The 20,834-nt window shown below is 43.1% G+C and overlaps 1 protein-coding gene across 2 annotated transcripts in view; it reads right to left on the reverse strand.

The window, feature by feature from the left end:
- Positions 1-20,834, reverse strand: part of CDC20B (cell division cycle 20B) — a 59,163-nt gene continuing 38,329 nt past the window's right edge. Inside the window, exons 6-12 of one of the 2 annotated variants that reach the window (XM_065598921.1) lie at positions 13,894-14,013; positions 11,242-11,342; positions 10,136-10,230; positions 7,483-7,711; positions 4,814-4,939; positions 3,906-4,023; positions 1-762 (exon numbers count right to left, since the gene is read on the reverse strand). In XM_065598921.1, coding sequence (XP_065454993.1) covers positions 662-762; positions 3,906-4,023; positions 4,814-4,939; positions 7,483-7,711; positions 10,136-10,230; positions 11,242-11,342; positions 13,894-14,013 — 890 coding nt within the window. In that variant the 3' untranslated portion in view covers positions 1-661. Of the gene's footprint in view, positions 763-3,905; positions 4,024-4,813; positions 4,940-7,482; positions 7,712-10,135; positions 10,231-11,145; positions 11,343-13,893; positions 14,014-20,834 lie in introns of both variants that reach the window. The other variant, XM_065598920.1, reaches the window with a different exon arrangement.

The raw sequence follows: 20,834 nt of genomic DNA on the forward strand, positions 1-20,834 counted from the left end.
TGATTAGTATGCATTTATTATTTTAGATGTTAAAAACTTTTTGAAATACAGAGGGGGGGGGTTTAATAAAAGCCTCCCTGGGTTTCAGAATCTGAGCTCCAACTTCGAAGTACTGTTTACACAGCTATTTTTATTGTGCTAGCACAAACCCTGCTAACCCAAATCTGTCAACCAGGCTGGGAGGCTTGCTTCTGTAGGCTGTGTATACATGCCCTAAGGGACTGTACTCCTGAGAATCGGACAATGTAGAACTTTTCATTAGGCCTATGGCTCAAAACAGGCATTAAGTGAGACTTAATTGGTGCATAATCCTCGTGCTTGGTGCATGTGTGAATGCCACCCATGGTTATTGGTTTAAGGAAAACAAATGTGATATTATTAATCAGAGTTAGAATGTTTTTCATCTAAAGCACAGACAGTGCAGGCTCAAGTGCATTCCATGTGATAATGAACTAAGGTGTTATCTTTATTCCATATTTCATTTGGAAAGAATTTATTATTTGGAAAGATTTGTTGGATTACTGTCATTACTGTCATTGTATTACTGTCATTGCCAAAAACCTTTAACGGCTCACTTTCAAAAGTCAATGGAAAAAAGTTGCTACAACTAACTAGAATAATCCTCCTGAAAGTCCTTGCTTCTGTGCTTGCTTTCACCAGATTAGCAGTATTTCCACACACAAGCCATTCCATCAGCTGCAAGAGAAAAGATCCTGCTATGATCTGGGCTCAGTGCTATGTGCAAGACTCTTCCTTTATGACCTACAAAGCAAAACCACAATATTTATAACAGAGATCAGGGAGATGTCAGGATTTTAAAATGAGAAATCTTTGCCATTTTGAAAATTGCCCACCCATGGTAAGGCCTGGTTTACTATAACTACAGCTGCACAACATGTTGCATAGGATGTGCTGTTTGGTTTGGGCAAGCCTAAGATTTACAGCAGTTTTACATTAAGAAAAAGCTGAAAGCAAAATATTCCTCTTATTAGGGGCCACATTTGAACTATCGGGACTTTACAAAAGCTCCGCAAGGCTTTTCTCTCAAAGGAGAATGTTATGCCACTTTGTCTTAAACCTGAACTCTTGATTCTCCACTGCAGTCAAAATATGTGTCTAATCTATGACTGGTAATGTGTCTCACTACTGATCTTTCTCCTGTGGCTGCACATACTTCTCAGACACTTTGCCATGGATCCAGCAGTTATGAGATAGTGTCTCCAACTTCTGAGTTATTTGCACTATAAAGCCCTCTTGAAAAAGCTCCTACACAATGACTTATTGGAGTTGTATGTTGAGTGCACCCATGGTTATAGAAAAAATTAGGGCCAAGATTCTGGCTGCCTGCTGTGGCCACTTTGCACTAGTCCACCAGCACAAAGCTGCAAAACTAGCTTCCCTGGTTATGCAAGGATTCCCCCAACATGCAGGCCTAGCTGAGAAAATTCAGACAGAGCCCTAGCAGAAAGATGGACAAGTATTATACGGGGATTCAGGAGCTCTGGTTTAGTTCCCTGGTCTGCCATAGACTTCCTGTGTGACATTGTCTCTGTGCCTCAGTCTCCATCTGTAATATGGGAATAACAGCACTTCCCTACCTCGCAGGGATGTTGAACAGATACATACATTAAAAAGGTGAGATGCTCAGATGGCAATGAGGGCCATATGAGTCTCTTAGAGTCAGGGCCGGCTCCAGCATTTCTGCCGCCCCAAACAACAACAACAAAAAAAGCCGCGATCGCAATTGCGATCGGCGGTGGCAATTAGAAAAAAAAAGCCACAATCGGCGGTGGCAGTTCAGCGGCAGGTCCTTCGCTCCTAGAGGGAGTGAGGGACCTGCCGCCCCCAAATTGCCACAGGTGCCGCCCCTCTCCCTTGGCAGCCCCAAGCACCTGCTTGTTAAGCTGGTGCCTGGAGCCGGCCCTGCTTAGAGTGGCCTAGTACTGCCAGGCTGCTAGAATGGCCCCTTGCGGCCATTGTGATTTAGAGCAAATTAGAGCAGTCCTGATGCTGATTAATGCGTCACTTGGCAGAGGCTCTAAGGGTATGTCTACACTGCAGCTGAAAACCCATGGCTGGCCCATGTCAGCTGACTCAGGCTCATGGGGCTCGGGCTAAGGGGATGTTTAATTACTCAGGCTGGAGCCCAGGTTCTGGGACCCCACAAGAGGGGAGGGTCCCAGAGCTCAGTCCTCCAGCCCAAGCCCCAGCGTCCACACTACAATCAAACAACCCCTTAGCTGGGGCTCATGAGACCCAATCAGCTGACACAGGCTAGCCGCAGGTGTTTAATTGCAGTATAGACCAAGTTGCTGGCACACAAGAGAAGCATAGGAATATATTTGTGCAGCCACTTGGTTGGCTGGACCCTCCCCAGAGACTCTGTGGACTATACACCATAAGAGTTTCTCTTAACCCCTCAAAATAGGTCTAAAGAGGGATCAAGGTGTTCCACAGGCTTTATGCGGATGCTTTCACCTCAGGATTGAATTTCACCCAATGCAACCCTAATGGATGAAAATGGATTAAGATTTACTATCAGTATCATGGTAGAAAGACACAGAGTGGTAGGAAAGCCAGCCAGTGTGTATCAGTGATTAAACACTGCACAAAAATGCACCAAAAAGGTGCCAGAAAAAGTATTTTTAAATGAACAGACACTCTTATGATATAAAAAGTAGAAAGCCATGTTAGTGATAACTTGCCATTGAGCAGGCAAATACATGACACACAAATGGAACTGCAGTAAATACTTACACAATTTAGGTATACAAATGTGTGCATTTCTGTACATAAACTGGACATGTGTTTTAATTTAATTTTGGATGCCTGTGCTGAATTGTTTCAGCTTATGCTGAAACAAGTGATGGTTTGTAACGTAACATATGGGAGTGACAGCTAAAACAAGCACAAATTGCAAGAAAAGACTCTAATATGACGTATTCCTGCACCACAGCCCCATGAAACACCATGCGCATAGCAGAAAGGGAAACACACTCATTCTAGCTGTCACTATGGTACATGACACACATTCCTTTGCACTATGAGGTCAAAGTCATTCATTTAAACAAAGAAAAAGCTAATTAGCAAATGGACATGTGGAAAGAATTATTTCAAAAAGTTATTTTGGAAGCAGCTGCTGGCCCAGTGTTCTACAGGTAGCACTCTGAGCTGCTAGATTCAATATCCACATTCAGCTTGTGGACTATATCTTCCGGGCCAGAACAGGATGGGAGCAGTCTTGCATTAGTACACTCAACCCCACGGAAGGAAGAAGGGATAAGTCTGGGAAAGCTTTGTATTGTCCATATCAGCTAATTTTTGAGAGACAATGTTGAAACAAGAATTCTATCCAGTCCTCCATGCTCAGTGAAATTGTACTGTGGGACCTACAGAAGAGGAAGAAATGGTGGGCACCCTCAGACTGGGTCTTAGATGGCCTCCAGCATAATATATGCTGATGTAAAGGGATCCCATTACCAAAAAAGTATTTTTATAGAGGTAGTTTGTTGTTAAGTTAAATAAGCTAAAAAACAGCCTTTCCAATCACATACATAGACATCCATTGTGTGTGCATGCGTGCACATGAATAGATAATTAGATGCACATATATAGTATGTATATATATATATATATATATATACTGTATATAGATATTAATTCATGAGTACACAGAGTATGTGTATATTCAATATAAAATATTCAAAATATATTCAATCACATCAGTATGTGTGTGCAACTGAAAAGGCTGCTTTTTAACTTGTTTTATTTGTGTGTGTGTGTGTGTGTGTGTGTGTGTGTGTGTGTGTGTGTGTGTGTGTGTGTGTGTAAATACATAGATTACATATATAGAGCAAGAGAAAGTGCAACTAGGGAGATAAAAACTGGTTTACTGAAATACTTACCATAGAGATCAGTTGAATTTGTAAGTGTGGGATACTTCCATATTTTCATCTGATTTTTAGGGAGACCTTGTCCGGTCATTAATTCATTGGTTTTGGGTAACCAGAACAGGGAGCAAATCTAGTGTAATTTAAAAAATCATTTTAATCTTTTTAAAGGATCTACATGTACCATTCAACTGTTTTAGACTGACAATGTTCTTAGTAAATGCTCAAAGTGTACAAGTTCCTGAGCAACAACAGAAAAATAGTTCCATATTCATGTAGGAAGGATTATTTCATTTCCCTCTATAGCGACTGTTGCTGAGTGCAGCTGCATTATCATCCTTTCTAAAAAGGATGGCATCCTGCCAGATTTAAAAACAAAATCCTCAGCCACAGACTCAGCTCATGGAAATCGGTATAGCTCCAGAGAAATCAATGGGGCCATGACAGTTTACACCACTTGAGAATCTGTCCCACTATCTTCTCATATTCAACCTACGGAGACTGATTGTTGTTCTCTGACTCCTCATGCCTCTCCCCACTCTAGTGCTCTCATGGTTCCTGGGAAACCTGCTTCTCTCACATCTTCCTTTCCTCATTAGGCATTTGGTCAATACCAGGGTTGATGGATAGCACATGGCCTTGCTATGAGACCACTTTCCTGTTATCTCCTCTCTGACCAGATTAAAAGTTGTGAGGAAACAGGGGTGGTGATGACTGGCACATGAATGAATGATCCTGAGCCCAACGAGATAACACAGCACTGAGTGTAGTCAAAATATATATACAGACAGACAGAACCCTGCAGCCACTCTGTACACAGAACTCCCATTGAAGTCAATGGGAGTTTTGCCAGACGAATATAGCTGTACTCGAGGTGAGTGCAGCTCACAGAGCTTAAGTGTGAAAATATTTTATGAGTTCACCTGAGATTTTGTGTCTGTAGTTTCGATGATTTTCCCAGTGCTTACGTCCCAGATACGTAAAAATCCATCCTTCATTCCACCTCCTGTCGCAAGGATTTCTGACTGCCATGGACACCAGTTCATAGCCTAAAGGAAAATAAATAGATAAGATGCTGGATTAGAAGGTGGTTACTTGGAAGAGGGGAAATGGGGAATGTAATTGATTTTGCCTATAAAATGGATTGGAGAAATGAAGCACAGTCACTCAGAACACACCTGGGTCAGAACTCGAGGTGCATCCCAATGCACACATACCTAACTCAGCCCAGACTGCTTCCAGGGAAACCACAAATGTAGGCTCCCTCCGCTCCAACCACTGCTTCAGGCCCCCATTGACAATGCTTCAATGTGGCCTCACTGCTTCCATGTAAGCCCATAAAATTCAGGTTCTCTTGGCTCCAGCTGTTGCTTATACCTCATGTTTCATAGATCCATACATTCTAAGGCCAGACAGGATTGCAGCACCTCACTCTATATGACCTATATGCTTCCAGGCTTCTAGGACTTCTTCAGACTGCTTCTGGGCTACTCCTGAGTTGTTGACTATACCTGGTGGAGTGCCAATAAAACCCAGGATTCCACCAATTTCAGCTGCTTGCCAGTACCTTTTACTGCTGCTGTTCCATTGCAGTTTCAGACTATTTTCAGGGATACACAGCCCATAAAACCTGGGTTCCCTCAACTCCCGTTGCTGCTTTCTGCCATCTTTCCTCTTCCACAGATTCAGGTATTTTAAAGATGAAGGAGCCCATAAAATCTAGGTCCCCCACATTCAATCATCTGGTGCTTCCCCTCATTACTCATCCCATCATAAGCATTGTCACCAGATGTCACACCCATGAAGGAAAGCAAGGTTATGAGGGGGGGGAAAACACCTTGTTTTTTAAAAATTCCAGGAGAAATAGCTACAGTTTTATTCTAATATTTCTCTTCTAGAAGTGGCAGAAAGTTTTTGTATTAATCCTCTGATGCGGAGCTATTGATTTTGTTGCTGTACATTTTATTTTTATTTGGTATCATAGTTAAAATAGCTCCTAAATGGAAGAAAAAAACCCACCGAGAAACCAAAGCACCAGCAAAAACTGCTAATAACTTACTTGCGGTCTAGAATGATTCATTAGGGGAACTGGTGTCTGAAATTAACTTTAGTGCATTCTGGGTAGCAGAAGTTAAGCAGGACCATTCAGACAACCCTAAAAGTTTAAAAGACCATGTACAGCAATGGAAGAAATACTATTGTAGCCAATGATTTTAGTTTATTGTTCATTTATTGTGTTGCTATGATTAACTAACATGTTATGTCATATATAATCATTGTATGTTAAATAGAGTAAATTGTAGGATTATAGAAGTATAAAATTGATCAGTAGTTAGAAGGAACAATCATGCATTAGGTATCTAAGTAATTAGGGCTGAAGCACAAGGCCTACAGGCTGAGGCCTGTACGATTTTAGCTTAGCCATACTAGGCCATAGAGATAAGAAATGTTAACCCTATGCCCTAAGATTACAGGAAAAGACGTACCAATGGGTGAAATTAACAGTAAGAGTAATTTTTGCTTACAAGATACCCAGTAATCACATTTTTCTAGCACATGCCCTAACCGCAGAGTGTACTACGTCCATAAATGCTAATGAGGTATAGTCAGAATTACATTATAAATAGAGGATGCCCAGAGCGGGAAAATTGAGCTCCCTATGGGAAACTCCAGCAGGAACCATCCCTCTACTGATGAGCAATTCATGAGAAATCCCTGGACACTAACACTATTGTTAAGGATGCGAGTATAACTTTGTGTGACTTGCACATAGGTCTGTATAAAATTTCTATATGCTTGGGCAATCATAACTTTAATTGTAACTTTAATAAAACTTGTACAACGGCTAGTCTATTTTACTTGTGAATGTCTATGTGGTCACTACCTTTGGTCTTTGTATGTTCCTAAACACTGTAAATCAGTGGTTCCCAAACTTGTTCCGCCGCTTGTGCAGGGAAAGCCCCTGGCGGGCTGGGCCGGTTTGTGTACCTGCTGCATCCGCAGGTTCGGCCGATCGCAGCTCCCAGAGGATCGCGGGCCATTGGCCTGAAGCAGCAAACCGCGGCCACTGGGAGCCGTGATCGGCCGAACCTGCGGACGTGGCAGGTACACAAACCGGCCCGGCCCACCAGGGGCTTTCCCTGCACAAGCAGCGGAACAAGTTTGGGAACCAGTGCTCTAAATCTAAAGCAAGTAGCAGAGGTGACTTTCACTCTGTTAAGCTGTAGCCACTGTATAATATCCAGGGCCATCGGGGGGGGGGGGGGTAAAGGACAAGTAGGGCAATTTGGGGCTCCCACGAGAATATAGTATTCTATAGTATTGCACTTTTTTTTTAATGGAAGGTGCCCCCGAAATTGCTTTGCCCCAGGCCCCCTGAATCCTCTGGGCGGCCCTGATAATACCACATTACAAAATTCACTTTAAATAAAATAAAAGGCTACACTATTTTATCTTGACAGCCTTTTATTCAGGTCATAGTTCTACTGCATCAGCAATAATACTGCATGTAAATATGTTTAGAAAAATATCTATTCTCTCTGTTAAATGTGCTATATATGAAATAAAATAATAGAGCATTTTTCCTTTGTACCTTTACTGCTGAGGCATGGGGTATGGCTTTCAATGGCTTGCAATGCACTGTCGCACCGGGGTCATTAGGCCAGATATTCAATAGACCATCACTGGACCCACTTGCCAGCAGCTTGTTGTTTGTGGACCATTTCAGGCTGCAAATGCTCTGCTTGTTATGGCAAAGGGTCCCTACATGGTGCTGAGAAATCCGAACATCATGATGATGAATTAATCCGAGTCTTGAACCACTGTAGATGGGAGGAGACAGCATCATTTAGCACAATAGAGCTCAGATATCTTTGCAAATTCACAAGTCTTCTGTGGTTTCAGAAGAAAAACACAACAATGGGGGAGGGGGATCATGTATGTCAAATAACAAGATGACAAACCAAAGGCAAAACAAGCCAGTGTCAAAAGTGTACTCAAGTTTTAGTGCTGCCGTACAATGGATCAGGGATAAGTGGATGCCCGGCCCAGATCAGGGAGATTAAATGTTCTCCATTACACACTGCACTTACCTGAAGAGATAGTCTAGTGTATGTTACCAATTTCCCCCTATAAACAATTAAATTCAATCACTTCCATTATCCTTAAGAAAAGCACTCAGCCATTTTTTCTGTATTGTGAAATGTTGCAAGGTCAATTGTGGCTTTGCCACGACTCCCAGCTAAGGGGCAGTACATAGTTGCATAGCCCCAGGAACAGATCAGGAACCAGACGTTGACTCACAGTGTCACCATCAGATTGCTGGTTCCCCAGCTCCTGCAGGGTGAGAGGTAATCGGTACCAACCCCAAACCTGGCTCCATTTACTTTCCCTGCCATGCTGGCTCAGCTGTGCTGACTGGCATTTTAGGGAATGGATCCAAGGCTGTACTCTCTCCTGAACCCTCCTATAGGAAGGCAAGTAATGGCCCCCAGGGAATTAAGGGGGCTCCCTTACTAGCCTGGGATCATAGCCAGGGTCACAGTCTGGTTCTTGGTGGCGTGGTTATTATACAGTACAAAAATACCAGGCAAATTAATAATATTTAAAAATACCTTGCTGCAGATATACCATTCTCTACCCAGCAAAGGATTCCATCTACAGCAAATCAGGGGCAAAATGAGAGATCCTTCCATGGGAAATTCATAAATTCATTCTGACCAAACTGGGAAAACTACTATCTAGATTAATAACTTTCCTTACTTGGTAAACCCAGGCACCTGACATTACTACAAGAAGATCTGGTTAATATAATAATTACAGCAAACTATCCCATAGAGTATATTGTCAAAGCCACTTTGCGTTGAGCTTTTCTTTCAAGACAGGCTTTTATTCTTAAGTTTTTCATATGCAAGTCAAGTATCACTTTGACTTGTAGCCTCTTGTTAACATAAATGCAAAAAGAAATGACTGATTTGTAAGATAGAGAGAGTGTTTCATTAGCCTGTGTTATATTGACGTGCTAAGTTACTGAAATTAATGAAGCCCCCAAATGCCTGAATAGATTCCAACAAGATAGACCACCACTTTAGCATAAGTACATGGTTACAAAATGGCAGATTTCTGTGTATTGTGAGTTTGGGCTGATACCTTCTTCTGGATACTTTAAGGGGAATTAGAAGACCCCCTAATTCATTAATATTGTATGGATTGATTCTGGCTCCACAGGGCAAATTTGAGTAGCATATGTCAAACCGCATCACACGGTATGCAGGGTGTATGTCATCATGCACAAAGATCTCCTTATATGTGAGGAACTGCAGTGGCATGGAGAATTTCCTATGATAAGCGGAGCACTACTAGATGAATTTTAACCCACAGAAACTGATCAAATTGTTAGTGTTTGTTCATATGCGCATTGTTGAATCTTACTGTCATTTTCTGTTCAGACAGATTTGTAACCTATAGGTTTATGTTTCATCTGTCTCATATGGCAAAGTTCAAATGCAAACTGAAACTGGTGAATATTGTGTAGGTAGGCTATCCAGCAGATGTACTACAATCAACTGTCACAAAGTTTTGTTGTGAAATCAAAATGAAACCACAAAATTCTCCAGAAATGTGTCCCTGTCCAGAGATAGTAAAAAGTTTCATTTTGAGTTTTACTGTAAAGTTCAAGGCTGTAAACCAAGTATGAATGAAACACAGCTTTTATTTCTGTTTTTAACCCAAATTAACAGAATTTCACATGGCTTTGAAATGGAAGATTTACATAACACAGAATATAACACCAAATATAATTACAATTTTTGGCAGGTCTCTCTTCAGTCCTACAAGACTTTGAGAAAATGAATTGGGAAAATAAGGTGAAGCAGATTGTAAATCCAAAATGGCTGAGGAGCATATGTTTGACTTACCTCAACCCCAGTACTGAAAGAGTGCTTAGATACAAAGTGTTAGGCAATTGGGATGAAATTTACCCCTGTGCGGAGGGCCAGCAAATAGCCTAACAATCATTTATGTGTCACTTGAGTCCTCAAAATGGGACCTAGATGGTGGATAGGCATTGTGCTGGCCTTCTGCATAAGGGTGAATTTCACCTCATGAGACCATAGACAGGTAGATATCCAGGGTGTTATAATAGCACCTCCCACCCTGGTATCTGACATGATAGGTAGGCAGTTAGGTAGACAGCATAGGTAAAAGCTGTGGGACAAAGCATCCTACGAATATATTGAACTGCTCACCTGCTAAGTATATAATGATTCCAGCTCATGGCTCCCACCACAGACAGGTGACCAAACATGTTTCTCAACCTCTTTTTGGTTTCAATGTCCCATAACTGACAAAAGAAAACACAAAATACAATTCTAAAATCAAGTAAAAAAAGATTTTTTTTTACTGCCACACCTCTTCCACCATTCAGTTTTAATTTGACATGATGCTGATGGTCAAGAGCTCAATCCTGAAAACCATTATTCACGCACAGACTTCAGTTTTGGGCTTTCTGGCCAACACTTCCACACTTGAGTTCCTAAATCAATACACCCAAAGTAGTGCAGCTACTCACCACCTCTGAAAATACAGCCATTAATTTAGGTGCCTCTATCTAGAAATCCACATTTGAAAATGTTGTCTTAGGTGCTCTTTCGATTACTGATTTCCATGCCCGGAGGGCTGACTCCCCTGGTTTATCCCCTTTATCTGACAGTCTCAGCCAGGTGTCCCCCAAGATCTCTGGATAATTGGAGTGTACTGTACTAAGAGTTCTATACATATAGGGACAGCAGAATACTGAGGGCAAGATCTGCTCGGTGAACCCGATAGGAGAATTTTGCCCTGGATTCTAATCGCAAAAGTGATCGCAGCAGACATCATGTGGCAATCTATTAGAAAGTCATGGTAAAAAAATTATGCCTCCTGGAGAAAATAATTGTGTGCAGAGGTTCCAACTCATGGTTGCAAAATCTCATGAGGCCCCTGGGTGACTGAATCATTTACCCAGCTACTAGTTCTTACGTGGCTCTCGGAGCTCCATTACCTTTAGATAATGGTGGGTAATACCAAGGCATTTAGTGAGGTGCAGCACTGCTTAAGGAGATGCTATAAATCTCTCTCCAACAGAGATTTTCTGAATTTTATATAGTTTACCACTCATAACTGTTTTTATTAATAAAAAGAATCTATGTGATGTGAATTGTCTTGTGGCCACTTTATCTAAAAAGAAAAAAGGATCTGAAAATAAAGTATCCAGTACTTGCACTTCTCCATCACTGGTGCCAACTGCAAGGTAAGTTCCCTCTTTTATCCAGGCTACAGAAGAAATATATTTTAAATTGGAATTTAAATTAACTCTTTCAGTGCTTCGGTGGGTTTCCCCATTCCAAATGTGTGCAGCAGATCCTAGAGCAACGGCAATGAGATTTTCCTGGTTCCAGTCCAGTATGTTTAGATCTAGAAGAATATTAGTTAAAATTACTAATAAGCATGTAAGGGGATAGTTTTTAATTATGCAGCTTTGTCAGATTATTAGTCAATTGGGACACTAAAGAGAAAGAACCAAATGAATCAAGTTACTCTAATAGTGCCAGGATCCTTCCCATGTCCACCTTTGTGAATGAGTATAAGATGTTGTTAGTACACCAAACATGATTCCACTTAAGCCTTTGTTTGCAGGCTATTATTAAATATATATATATATTACAGTAGTATCCAAAGGCCCCAATGTGCTGGGCACTGTACAATCACAGAAAGAAAAAATCCCTACCTGAAAGGATTATAATCCTTCCCCTATTGTATAGGCATCAGGGCTAATCCTGAAGTTTACCCTGTACTATAAAAACAAGCAAAAAAGAATCAGACAAAGAGCTGCATCCTCGGCTGCAGAGCTCAGGTCAGGAGTGGGCAGGCAAAGATGGCTCCAGGCAATATTTCCACGTCCTCTGATGCTGTGATGGTCAGGAGCTGCTCTAATTTGCGCTGACTTGTACACTGGCAAGTCAGATCACTACATACCTTGACCAGACCTCCAAAACATTACCTATACCAGGAAGGGTTAATGTAGCATTGGCTACACTCCAGGTCTGATGTTATACTCTATAGCTGGCTACACCAGCCAAAGATTCCCTCCACTTACTGGGGAATTCTCAGCTGCCTGTTTAGCACAACTCTAAGGTCATTTTGCATCGCTCCAGCAGCATGGAGTGACCATACTGTAGGGCAGGATCTTGCTTAATATTTCCATAACAAAGCTGTTACCCTTTAGAATTATTAAATCTGTCATTCCTTTACTTTGCCTATAAACCAAATTGCTGCCGTTGAAAACAAATATAAACCAACACTAATAAGGAATCATTTGCAGGAACAGAGCTGTGCTTATGCTGTCACCCTCAGAGAGCATGCAGCTTGAGTGAAATAGGTGTAAATTAGGGTTACCATACGTCCGGTTTTTCCCAGACATGTCCGGCTTTTTGGTAATCAAACCCCCATCTGGGGGGAATTGCCAAAAAGCTGAACATGTCTGGGAAAATACCGGCCGGACACTTCCCCTCCCACGGCTGCTCTGCTCCTCCCCTGACTCTTCGGCTCTGTTTAAGAGCCGAGCTGCCTGAGCGCTCCAGCTTCAGGCAGCCCCCTTGCCTCCGGACCCCAGCCGCCGGAGCAGAGCAGCTGGAGCCCGGGAGGGGAAGTGCCCGGCCGGCGGCTGGGGTCCGAAGCCGGTAGCGCTCAGGCAGCTTGGCTCTTAAACAGAGCCGAAGAGTCAGGGGAGGAGCACAGCAGCCGGAGCCCGGGAGGGGAAGTGCCTGGCTGGGGGCGCAGGGTCCGGAGGCATGGGGGCTGCCTGAAGCCCGAGCGCTACCAGCTTCACGGTTTGCCGGGCAGCTTCCAGACCATGCACGCCCGGCTGGGCGCATCCCCTCCCAGGCTCCAGCTGCGCTGAGGAAGGCCCGGCCAGGGGTGCAGGGTCTGGGGGCTGCCCAGCAAACCGTGAAGCCGGTAGCGCTTGGGCAGCCCTTTTCGCGTGGCTGGGAGTGAGGAGGGGGAGTTAGGACGGGGACTTTGGGGAAGGGGCGGGGAATGGGCGGAGTTGGGGCAGGGAAGGGGGTGGGAAAGGGGCGGGGCCAGGGCCCCGTGGAGTGTCCTCTTTTTTTATTTTTTAAATATGGTAACCCTATGTAAATAACCAGGGTAGAATCCCAAACTCAACTTATGCATCAGCAAAATTGTGCACATTCACAGGTATAAGTGAATTAGTCTAATACACACATGCAAATGTTTTCATGTTCATCCACAAAAAACCACAGTGACAAGATAGTTTTGCAAGTGCAAGTTCTAACACATGTATGTTCATGATTGCTAGAATTTTTAAAGTGATTGCCCAGGTATTTGCAGTTGCAGAGTGCAAGCATATGTACATTCCTGTGTAATTTTGCATGTGCACTACTGAAGATCGGCTAAAGGCCTGGGAGAAATTTTGCCCCAAAATGTATATATCATATGAACAACAAAGTACCTCTGTTAAATCTCAGAATACAACCAGATTTCAAGTTTTGCCCAATAGAAGGATTGGCCCATAGGTAAATTGCTATGAGCCCAGGAATAACACCTTTTCTGCACTTGACTTTATTAAGTGGGGATAATGATACTTATCCCCTTTGTAAATGCTTTGAGATTTACAGATGAAAAGCAGTATATAAGAACTAGGTATTATTATAATTACTACGACTACAGAGGTATTACCCACGGAGACTATAATTCCCAGCATGCAGTATGCTCCATTTTCATCCAAGCAGCCTGGAATTACATATTAGGACCTATAGTTTTCACAGGCTGCACTCCTGTAAGAAAAATGAGATTAGCCATAGGCCTCATTGTAGAACTCCATGGGCCACATTTGGTGTAAGGGCCACACTTCAGCTACCCATCTTAAGACATAAGATACAAAAGTTCCCACTCTCTGCTACAAATTCAAGCTCCCAAATAATGAAAGAGAATAAAAACTTACAGTAATCATTGCGTAAGCCACTAATATGAAGCCTGACCTCTGGCTCCAATGGTATGAAAGATTCGGTATTAGTGGAAACTCTATGAGCAGTAAATTCATTATGCATTCCATTCTGGCAGCCTGCGTGTAAAGATTCAAAGTATGTGATTCACTCATAAAAAATGCCACTAGTTTTCCTCAGACAATAACTGTTTTATTCATGGTTCCTATGAGGCCAGAGGCAACCCAGGCATAAATTACAGCACCCTGAGGGGGTTGGCCACACACCCAGCCAGACCCAAAATATTAGATATAAATATGAAGTGTAGATTAAAGCCTCTACCCTGTTCATCCCCTCATGAAATGTACCTGAGACAGAATAAAGCAGCAGTCCCATTATATTCCATTTCAATTATATCAAAGGCCAGTGTGGAACAAATTTAGTAGGGCTGTCAAGCGATTAAAAAAATTAATCTTGATTAATCGCACTGTTAAACAATAATAGAATACCATTTATTTAAATATTTTTGGATGTTTTCTACATTTTCAAATATATTGATTTCAATTACAAAACAGAATACAAAGTGTACAGTGCTCACTTTACATTCATTTTTGATTACAAGTATTTGCAATGTAAAAAAAAAGAAATAGTATTTTTCAATTCACCTCATACAAGTACTGTAGTGCAATCTCTTTATCATGAAAGTTGAACTTACAAATGTAGAATTGGGAACAAAAAAACAACTGCATTCAAAAATAAAACAATGTAAAACTTTAGAGCCTACAAGTCCGCTCAGTCCTACTTCTTGTTCAGCCAATCACTCAGACAAACAAGTTTGTTTACATTTGCAGGAGATAATGCTGCCCGCTTCTTGTTTACAATGTCACCTGAAAGTGAGAACAGGCGTTCACATGGCACTGTTTTAGCAAGCATCGCAAGATATTTATGTGCCAGATGCGCTAAAGATTCATATGTCCCTTCATGCTTCAACCACCATTCCAGTGGACATGCGTCCATGCTGATGACGGGTTCTGCTCAATAACAATCCAAAGCCTTGTGGACCAACACATGTTCATTTTCATCCTCTGACTCAGATGCCACCAGCAGAAGGTTGATTTTCTTTCTTGGTGGTTCGGGTTCTGTAGTTTCCACATCTGATTATTGCTCTTTTAAGACTTTTGAAAGCATGTTCCACACCCTGTCCCGCTCAGATTTTGGAAGGCACTTCAGATTCTTAAACCTTGAATTGAGTGCTGTAGTTATCTTTAGAAATCTCACCTTCTTTGCGTTTTGTCAAATCTGCAGTGAAAGTGTTCTTAAAATGAACAACATGTGCTGGGTCATCATCCGAGACTGCTATAACATGAAATATATGGCAGAATGTGGGTAAAACAGAGCAGGGGACATACAATTCTTCCCCAAGGAGTTCAGTCACAAAGTTAATTAATGTATTATTTTTTTAACAAGTGTCATCAGCATGGAAGCATATCCTCTGGAATGGTGGCTGAAGCATGAAGAGGCATACAAATGTTTATCATATCTGGCACATAAATACATTGCACTGCCAGCTACAAAAGTGCCATTCAAATGTCTGTTCTCACTTTCTGGTGACATTGTTACTAAAAAGAGGGCAGCATTATCTCCTGTAAATGTAAACAAACTTGTTTGTCTTAGCGATTGGCTGAATGAGAAGTAGGACTGAGTGGACTTGTAGGCTCTGAAGTTTTACATTGTTTTGTTTTTGAATGCAGATATGTAACAAAAAAAATCTACATTTGTAAATTGCACTTTCATGACAAAGAAATTGCACTCCAGTACTAGTATGAGGTGAATTGAAAACTACTATTTCTTTTGTTTATCATTTTTACAGTGCAAATATTTATACTTTATACAATATATACTTTGATTTAAGTTACAACACAGAATACAATATATATGAAAATGTAGAAAAACATCCAAAATATTAAATAAATTTCAATTGTTTAACAGTGCAATTAAAATTGCGATTAATTTTTTTAATCGTGAATAATTTTTAGTTAATCGCATGAGTTAACTGTGATTAATCAACAACCCTAAAATTTAGCTTTGCCTTTTTCTCCTGCTTTCATTCTCTGTTAAAAGGCCTTTAACTTTCGAAGGCTTCTTAGATGCTCGGTCACCACAAAATCCCCAAATGAAGCAGTTAAATCATTTTCTAAATAAATGCTGCTATTTGGTTTTAAGTTCCCATCAAAAGAGTCCCCCCGAATGCAAAACCACAGGAAAAGACTTTTCACATCAGGCCCGCCTTTGATGTCTTTGATCACTCCATTTTAGGTATGTGATGAGGAAGAAGTGAGAAACAGAAAAAAAACAGCAGTAAAACACAAGTATGAGCAAGCAGAACAGTCAGCCTTGTGGTCACTGTCTGCTTTCTGATGCAAAGACCCCACGTCCTGCAGAAAAGAGCTAGGTAATTAGCAACAAGATTTTATTTCCTTGTTACGCTTCAGAAATTGTCTTGCAGCAGCATGACGGGCATCCGCATCTGTGCACCTTCCTTGTGTGATTTTGAAACCCTCCTTTACAAGCAATATTTTTGTCAAATTCTTTAGATAAAGATATTCAGAATGAATAAGGAATGCGCCAGGCATTCTGAGGAAACTGATTTACAAGGATAATTAATTTTCAGCTTTCAAGTCAGTAAATGTTGACTTCATCAAGAACAAATCTATATTAGCACCTGGCTCTGCAATCTATCACAAAGCTATAACCTCAGTGCATATACACATACACACACACATACATCACCTGTGAAAGTCATATCTGTCATAAGTTGCAGAGACATATGATAAATGAATTTAACACTCACCTTGGATTACCTAGATTCATAGATGTGAAGGTCAAAGGGGGCCATGAGGATAATCTCATCTGACCTCCTGCATAGTGCAGGCCACAGAATTCACCCAGTGATTGCTGCATCAAGCCCATAACTTTTGGCTGAGCTAGAGCACATTTTCTAGAAAGTCATCCAGCCTTGTTTTAAAGTAATGGAGAATCCACCACATCCCTAGGTAAATTGTTCCAATGGCTAAATACCTTCACTGCCAAAATTCTTTTCACCCTTTACCTTTTTGTACTTCTCTCAACTTGGACATGGAAAACAGGGGAAATGGTTCATTTTTTCTTTCTAGCTGGTTTCACTTTCTAGCTCTCATGCATTAATTCGGTGTTTTGTGTAAATTCTTCAGAGCAGGGGCCATGTCTCTACTTGTTCTGTGCAGAATTTAGCATATTTTTGTGGTTTTGCAACCCAAACATTTCCTTGTTTTTTCAGTCATTTCAGGGCAAGATTTAAATCCAAACTGCCAGTTTTCCTTCCACGTTTATAGAGAGATTTCATGAAAACTTTTAATATATAACCCCTTTGGGGTTTAGAGAGCATGGCCCTTTAAATCTTTTTCCTAAGGGGGAGGGGGAGAGTAAGAAAAAAGGAGGGAAACTCCAGGGGGCAGCGCTGGCGCTCCAGGGAGAGGGAGAGCAGCCCGCAGGCCCTGGAAAAGTGAAGCAGCAGAGAACCTGCCTGAGGCCTGAGATGGACAGGGCCGATTGGGGACACCCAGGACAGGAGCCAGGAGGAGCACTATGCCAGGGAGGAATTGCCCGAGAAGGACAGGCCAGAGCTGGACCCAGTATCACGGCTGCCCAGAGCTGCATGGGGCTGTGAGCACTGGGGTTGGTGACTCTGCATTGGGAACAAGGAGGGAGGCTGCTAGATAGTTAAGTGGGGAGGTGGTCGCTCTATGTGGCTTTGCAGAGAGCAGCAGAAGAGGGCACCGGAAGGGTTTGTTGGGGGAGAGTTCACTGGCGCCGAAGACGACCAGGAGCACCCAAGACTCACCACTGGACTGGAACTTTGCTCAGGACTCCTGAATTCTGTGTGCAGACACATTGCTCAGTGTCTGCCCTTCCAGACTGTGCTACCACTGGGCCTGTGGGGTCTTGGCTTGGATGCAGCCCTGTCTTACTGCTCCCCCTATATTTCCCCTTGTTTTTCTCCTCTCATCCCTCTGTAAATAAATATTTCCCTTGTTATATCCACTGTACTTTTCCTGTGGGTGTGTGTGTTCACTCGGGGGGGGGGGTTGGAACAGGTGCCCCTGGGGTGGAAGGGATTTCTCCTGCTGCATTCCTGCACGCGCCATCTCTTGGCCAGAACTGCCTGCAGAGCAGACTCCATCTTGGCCACGAGGGCACTAAAGTTACACTTGGTGGCCCGTACGGGGCCTTTGCAGTACACACACCCCTACATTGTGCACCCTGGGCTCTTCTTCACAGAGCAAAGAAACTCCTGAGTGACTTTCATCTCAGTTAAAAAAAAAAGGAGAGAAGATTATTAGAAGACCTGTGCCGAGGAGCACGAATCCCAGTAACCAAAGCTGTGCTGGTGGCGGGGTTCCCAGAAGAGAACCAAATGAAATTGAGGCGAGCTTAGATGCAGCTGAAATACTGGGGAGAGCAAAGGTCCACACCCGTATTTACAACCGCAAAGTGAAGGGCATGGTAACACTATGTACTCACTCCAAGGAAACAGATCTTGATAAGATGCCCAAAGAGGTGCAAGTAGAAGGTATTCCCTGGACAATTCTGGGGGCAGAGCAGTCCCCTCCTAGTGTGCCTGTGTCACTTGAGGTGGATTCTTTAGCACAGAAATTGCAAGCTCTGATGGTGGATGAGAAGCGGACAAGAGAAGAATTAATTTTGGCATTAGGAGGTGCTCCAACACCTGCAGCACCCAGCCTGGTGGGATGGGCCAAAGAGCTGGGAAACGCTCTCAAAGATGCATTGAGGCCGGTATATGAAAATGCTCCATACAAACGGTTACATTCATTCTTGGGGGTGTCACCAGTACCGCCAGGGGAGGAGGATTACGAGACCTGGAGGGATTTTACGGTACCACTTGTCCAAGAGTGGGAATGCTCTGATGCTGAGAAGCAGAAACATGTGCTTGAGAGTCTGAGGGGACCTGCCATGCGAATTATCTGAGCCCTGAAAGACTCACAACCAGCTGCCACAGTGCAAGACTGTTTAACCGCTCTTGAGAGTGTCTATGGTACTACTGATAGCAGTGAAGACCTGTATTATCGTTTCCGCCATACCTATCAGGAGCCCCATGAACGACTGTCAGATTTCATCAGGAGACTAGAGGATTTTCTACAGCAGGTAGTGCGGAAGGAGGGCATCCAATTTCTCTGTTATTGGGGCAGGAGGAATAAAGTGTTGTTACCCTGATTATGTGAATCAAGGACAATGAAACTGTTTTATGACAGAGGGTCTCACCATCACCTAAGTAGCACTTGCTAGACAAGGGACATGGGTTCCAAAACCCAGTGAATTGAAAGAGAGGATGGGGACAGGTATTTGTACTTGATGGTATGGGCCCCCTTTGAGGGAACTGAAACACCAATTGCACCATCTTCTCTCTCTACTGTTGAATAGCAGAGCTAATTTTGATTCTATTGAGAGTCTATTTACGGGCTGCTATGCGGAATTCGCTTTGGGCCAATGGTGCACCAGCACTGGGACTCCCTCCAAGCTGAAATCACTAAAGAGCTAAAGTTACTAAGAGCTGAGATCACTGAGTGCTGTGTTAACCAGTGGGGGAGCCTGAAGCTATATTGCTAAGCGGCTGGCGGACCAGTTTGCGGCCCACGGAACAGTGAGTGGACCAGTTTGCGGCCCACGGAACGGCGAGTGAAGCAGTTTGCGGGACGGATGGTGGAGCGGTCCACGGAACGGCAAGCTGAGCGGAGCTGAGCAGTTTGCAGGGCGGCTGGAGGAGTGGAGTGGGGTGGAGTAGCTGGTAGAGCGGAGCAGTTCGTGGGGCAGCAGGAGCGGCTCACGAGACAGCTGGTGGAGTGGAGCGGCTCGTGGTAAAGGCCGCAGCGGAACCCCACGGAGAGGCGGGCAGTCGGCCTCGGACCATGTAAGGTGCCCCTTAACACCCTGCGTGTCCCCTTTTCTCCCCCCCTCCCTTTTCCACCCAGGCTGGGGGGATAAAACCCTGCAGATAAACTTTTGAACTCTGGGGCTGCACTGACCAGGGGCAGAGACTTTTGGGTTGTTGGGACTTTGGGTTGCTGGACTTTTGGGATTCTTGGGTTGCTGGACTCAAGAAACTTTTGGGGTGTTGGACTTTGGGGACTCTGGGTGATCTTTGGGTTGCTGGATTCAAGAACCAAAGGGAAAGGACACAGCCCAATTTGCTGGGGTGAGTCTTTTGCTCATGGTTTGTGTTATGAATCCTGTTTGTGGTGTTTTTCCAATTTAATGCTGATGTCGTTTACCTCATGTTATTAAACATTTTCTGCTACACTCAGACTCCGTGCTTGCGAGAGGGGAAGTATTGCCTCTTAGAGGCGCCCAGGGGGTGGTATGTAATTGTCCCAGGTCACTGGGTGGGGCTCAAGCCGGTTTTGCATTGCGTTATTGAAACGGAACCCCTAGATACAGAACCTGGCCCTTGTTGCTGCCAACTCAGATGGGCAGAAGGGTTACACTAGCATTCCAACATCACTGAGCAGGTTCAAACAGATGCCATTAAAATAAAAAAATCAAACTGCCAGACAAACATTTTCTCCTCTCTCAAATATGGAATTTGCTCCCAGAAGGTGACATTTGTCTTAGACTGAAGATGAGCAGGAGTCAGCCCTGGGTCAGTGACAACTTGTTCAATGCATAAACTTGTTGGGACTTTGAAGTCTGATATCCTGCAGTCCTGCAAAAATCACTGAATAAGGGAAATTCCCTCGTGCCTGGGGGTGGAGGGGACAGCACTCACTTCTAACCCTGGTCAGGCCCAAAATAACTGACTATAAAAGTGTGACATATATGGGTACAGAAAAGTTATTTTAGGTTATTTTTAGGGACCTTTATGACTCTCTCTCAGTCCAGTGCAGTTGAACTAGTAACAATTAAGACA

The sequence above is a fragment of the Chrysemys picta genome, chromosome 6, assembly GCF_011386835.1.
Source record: "Chrysemys picta bellii isolate R12L10 chromosome 6, ASM1138683v2, whole genome shotgun sequence".
Taxonomy (NCBI): Eukaryota; Metazoa; Chordata; order Testudines; family Emydidae; genus Chrysemys; species Chrysemys picta.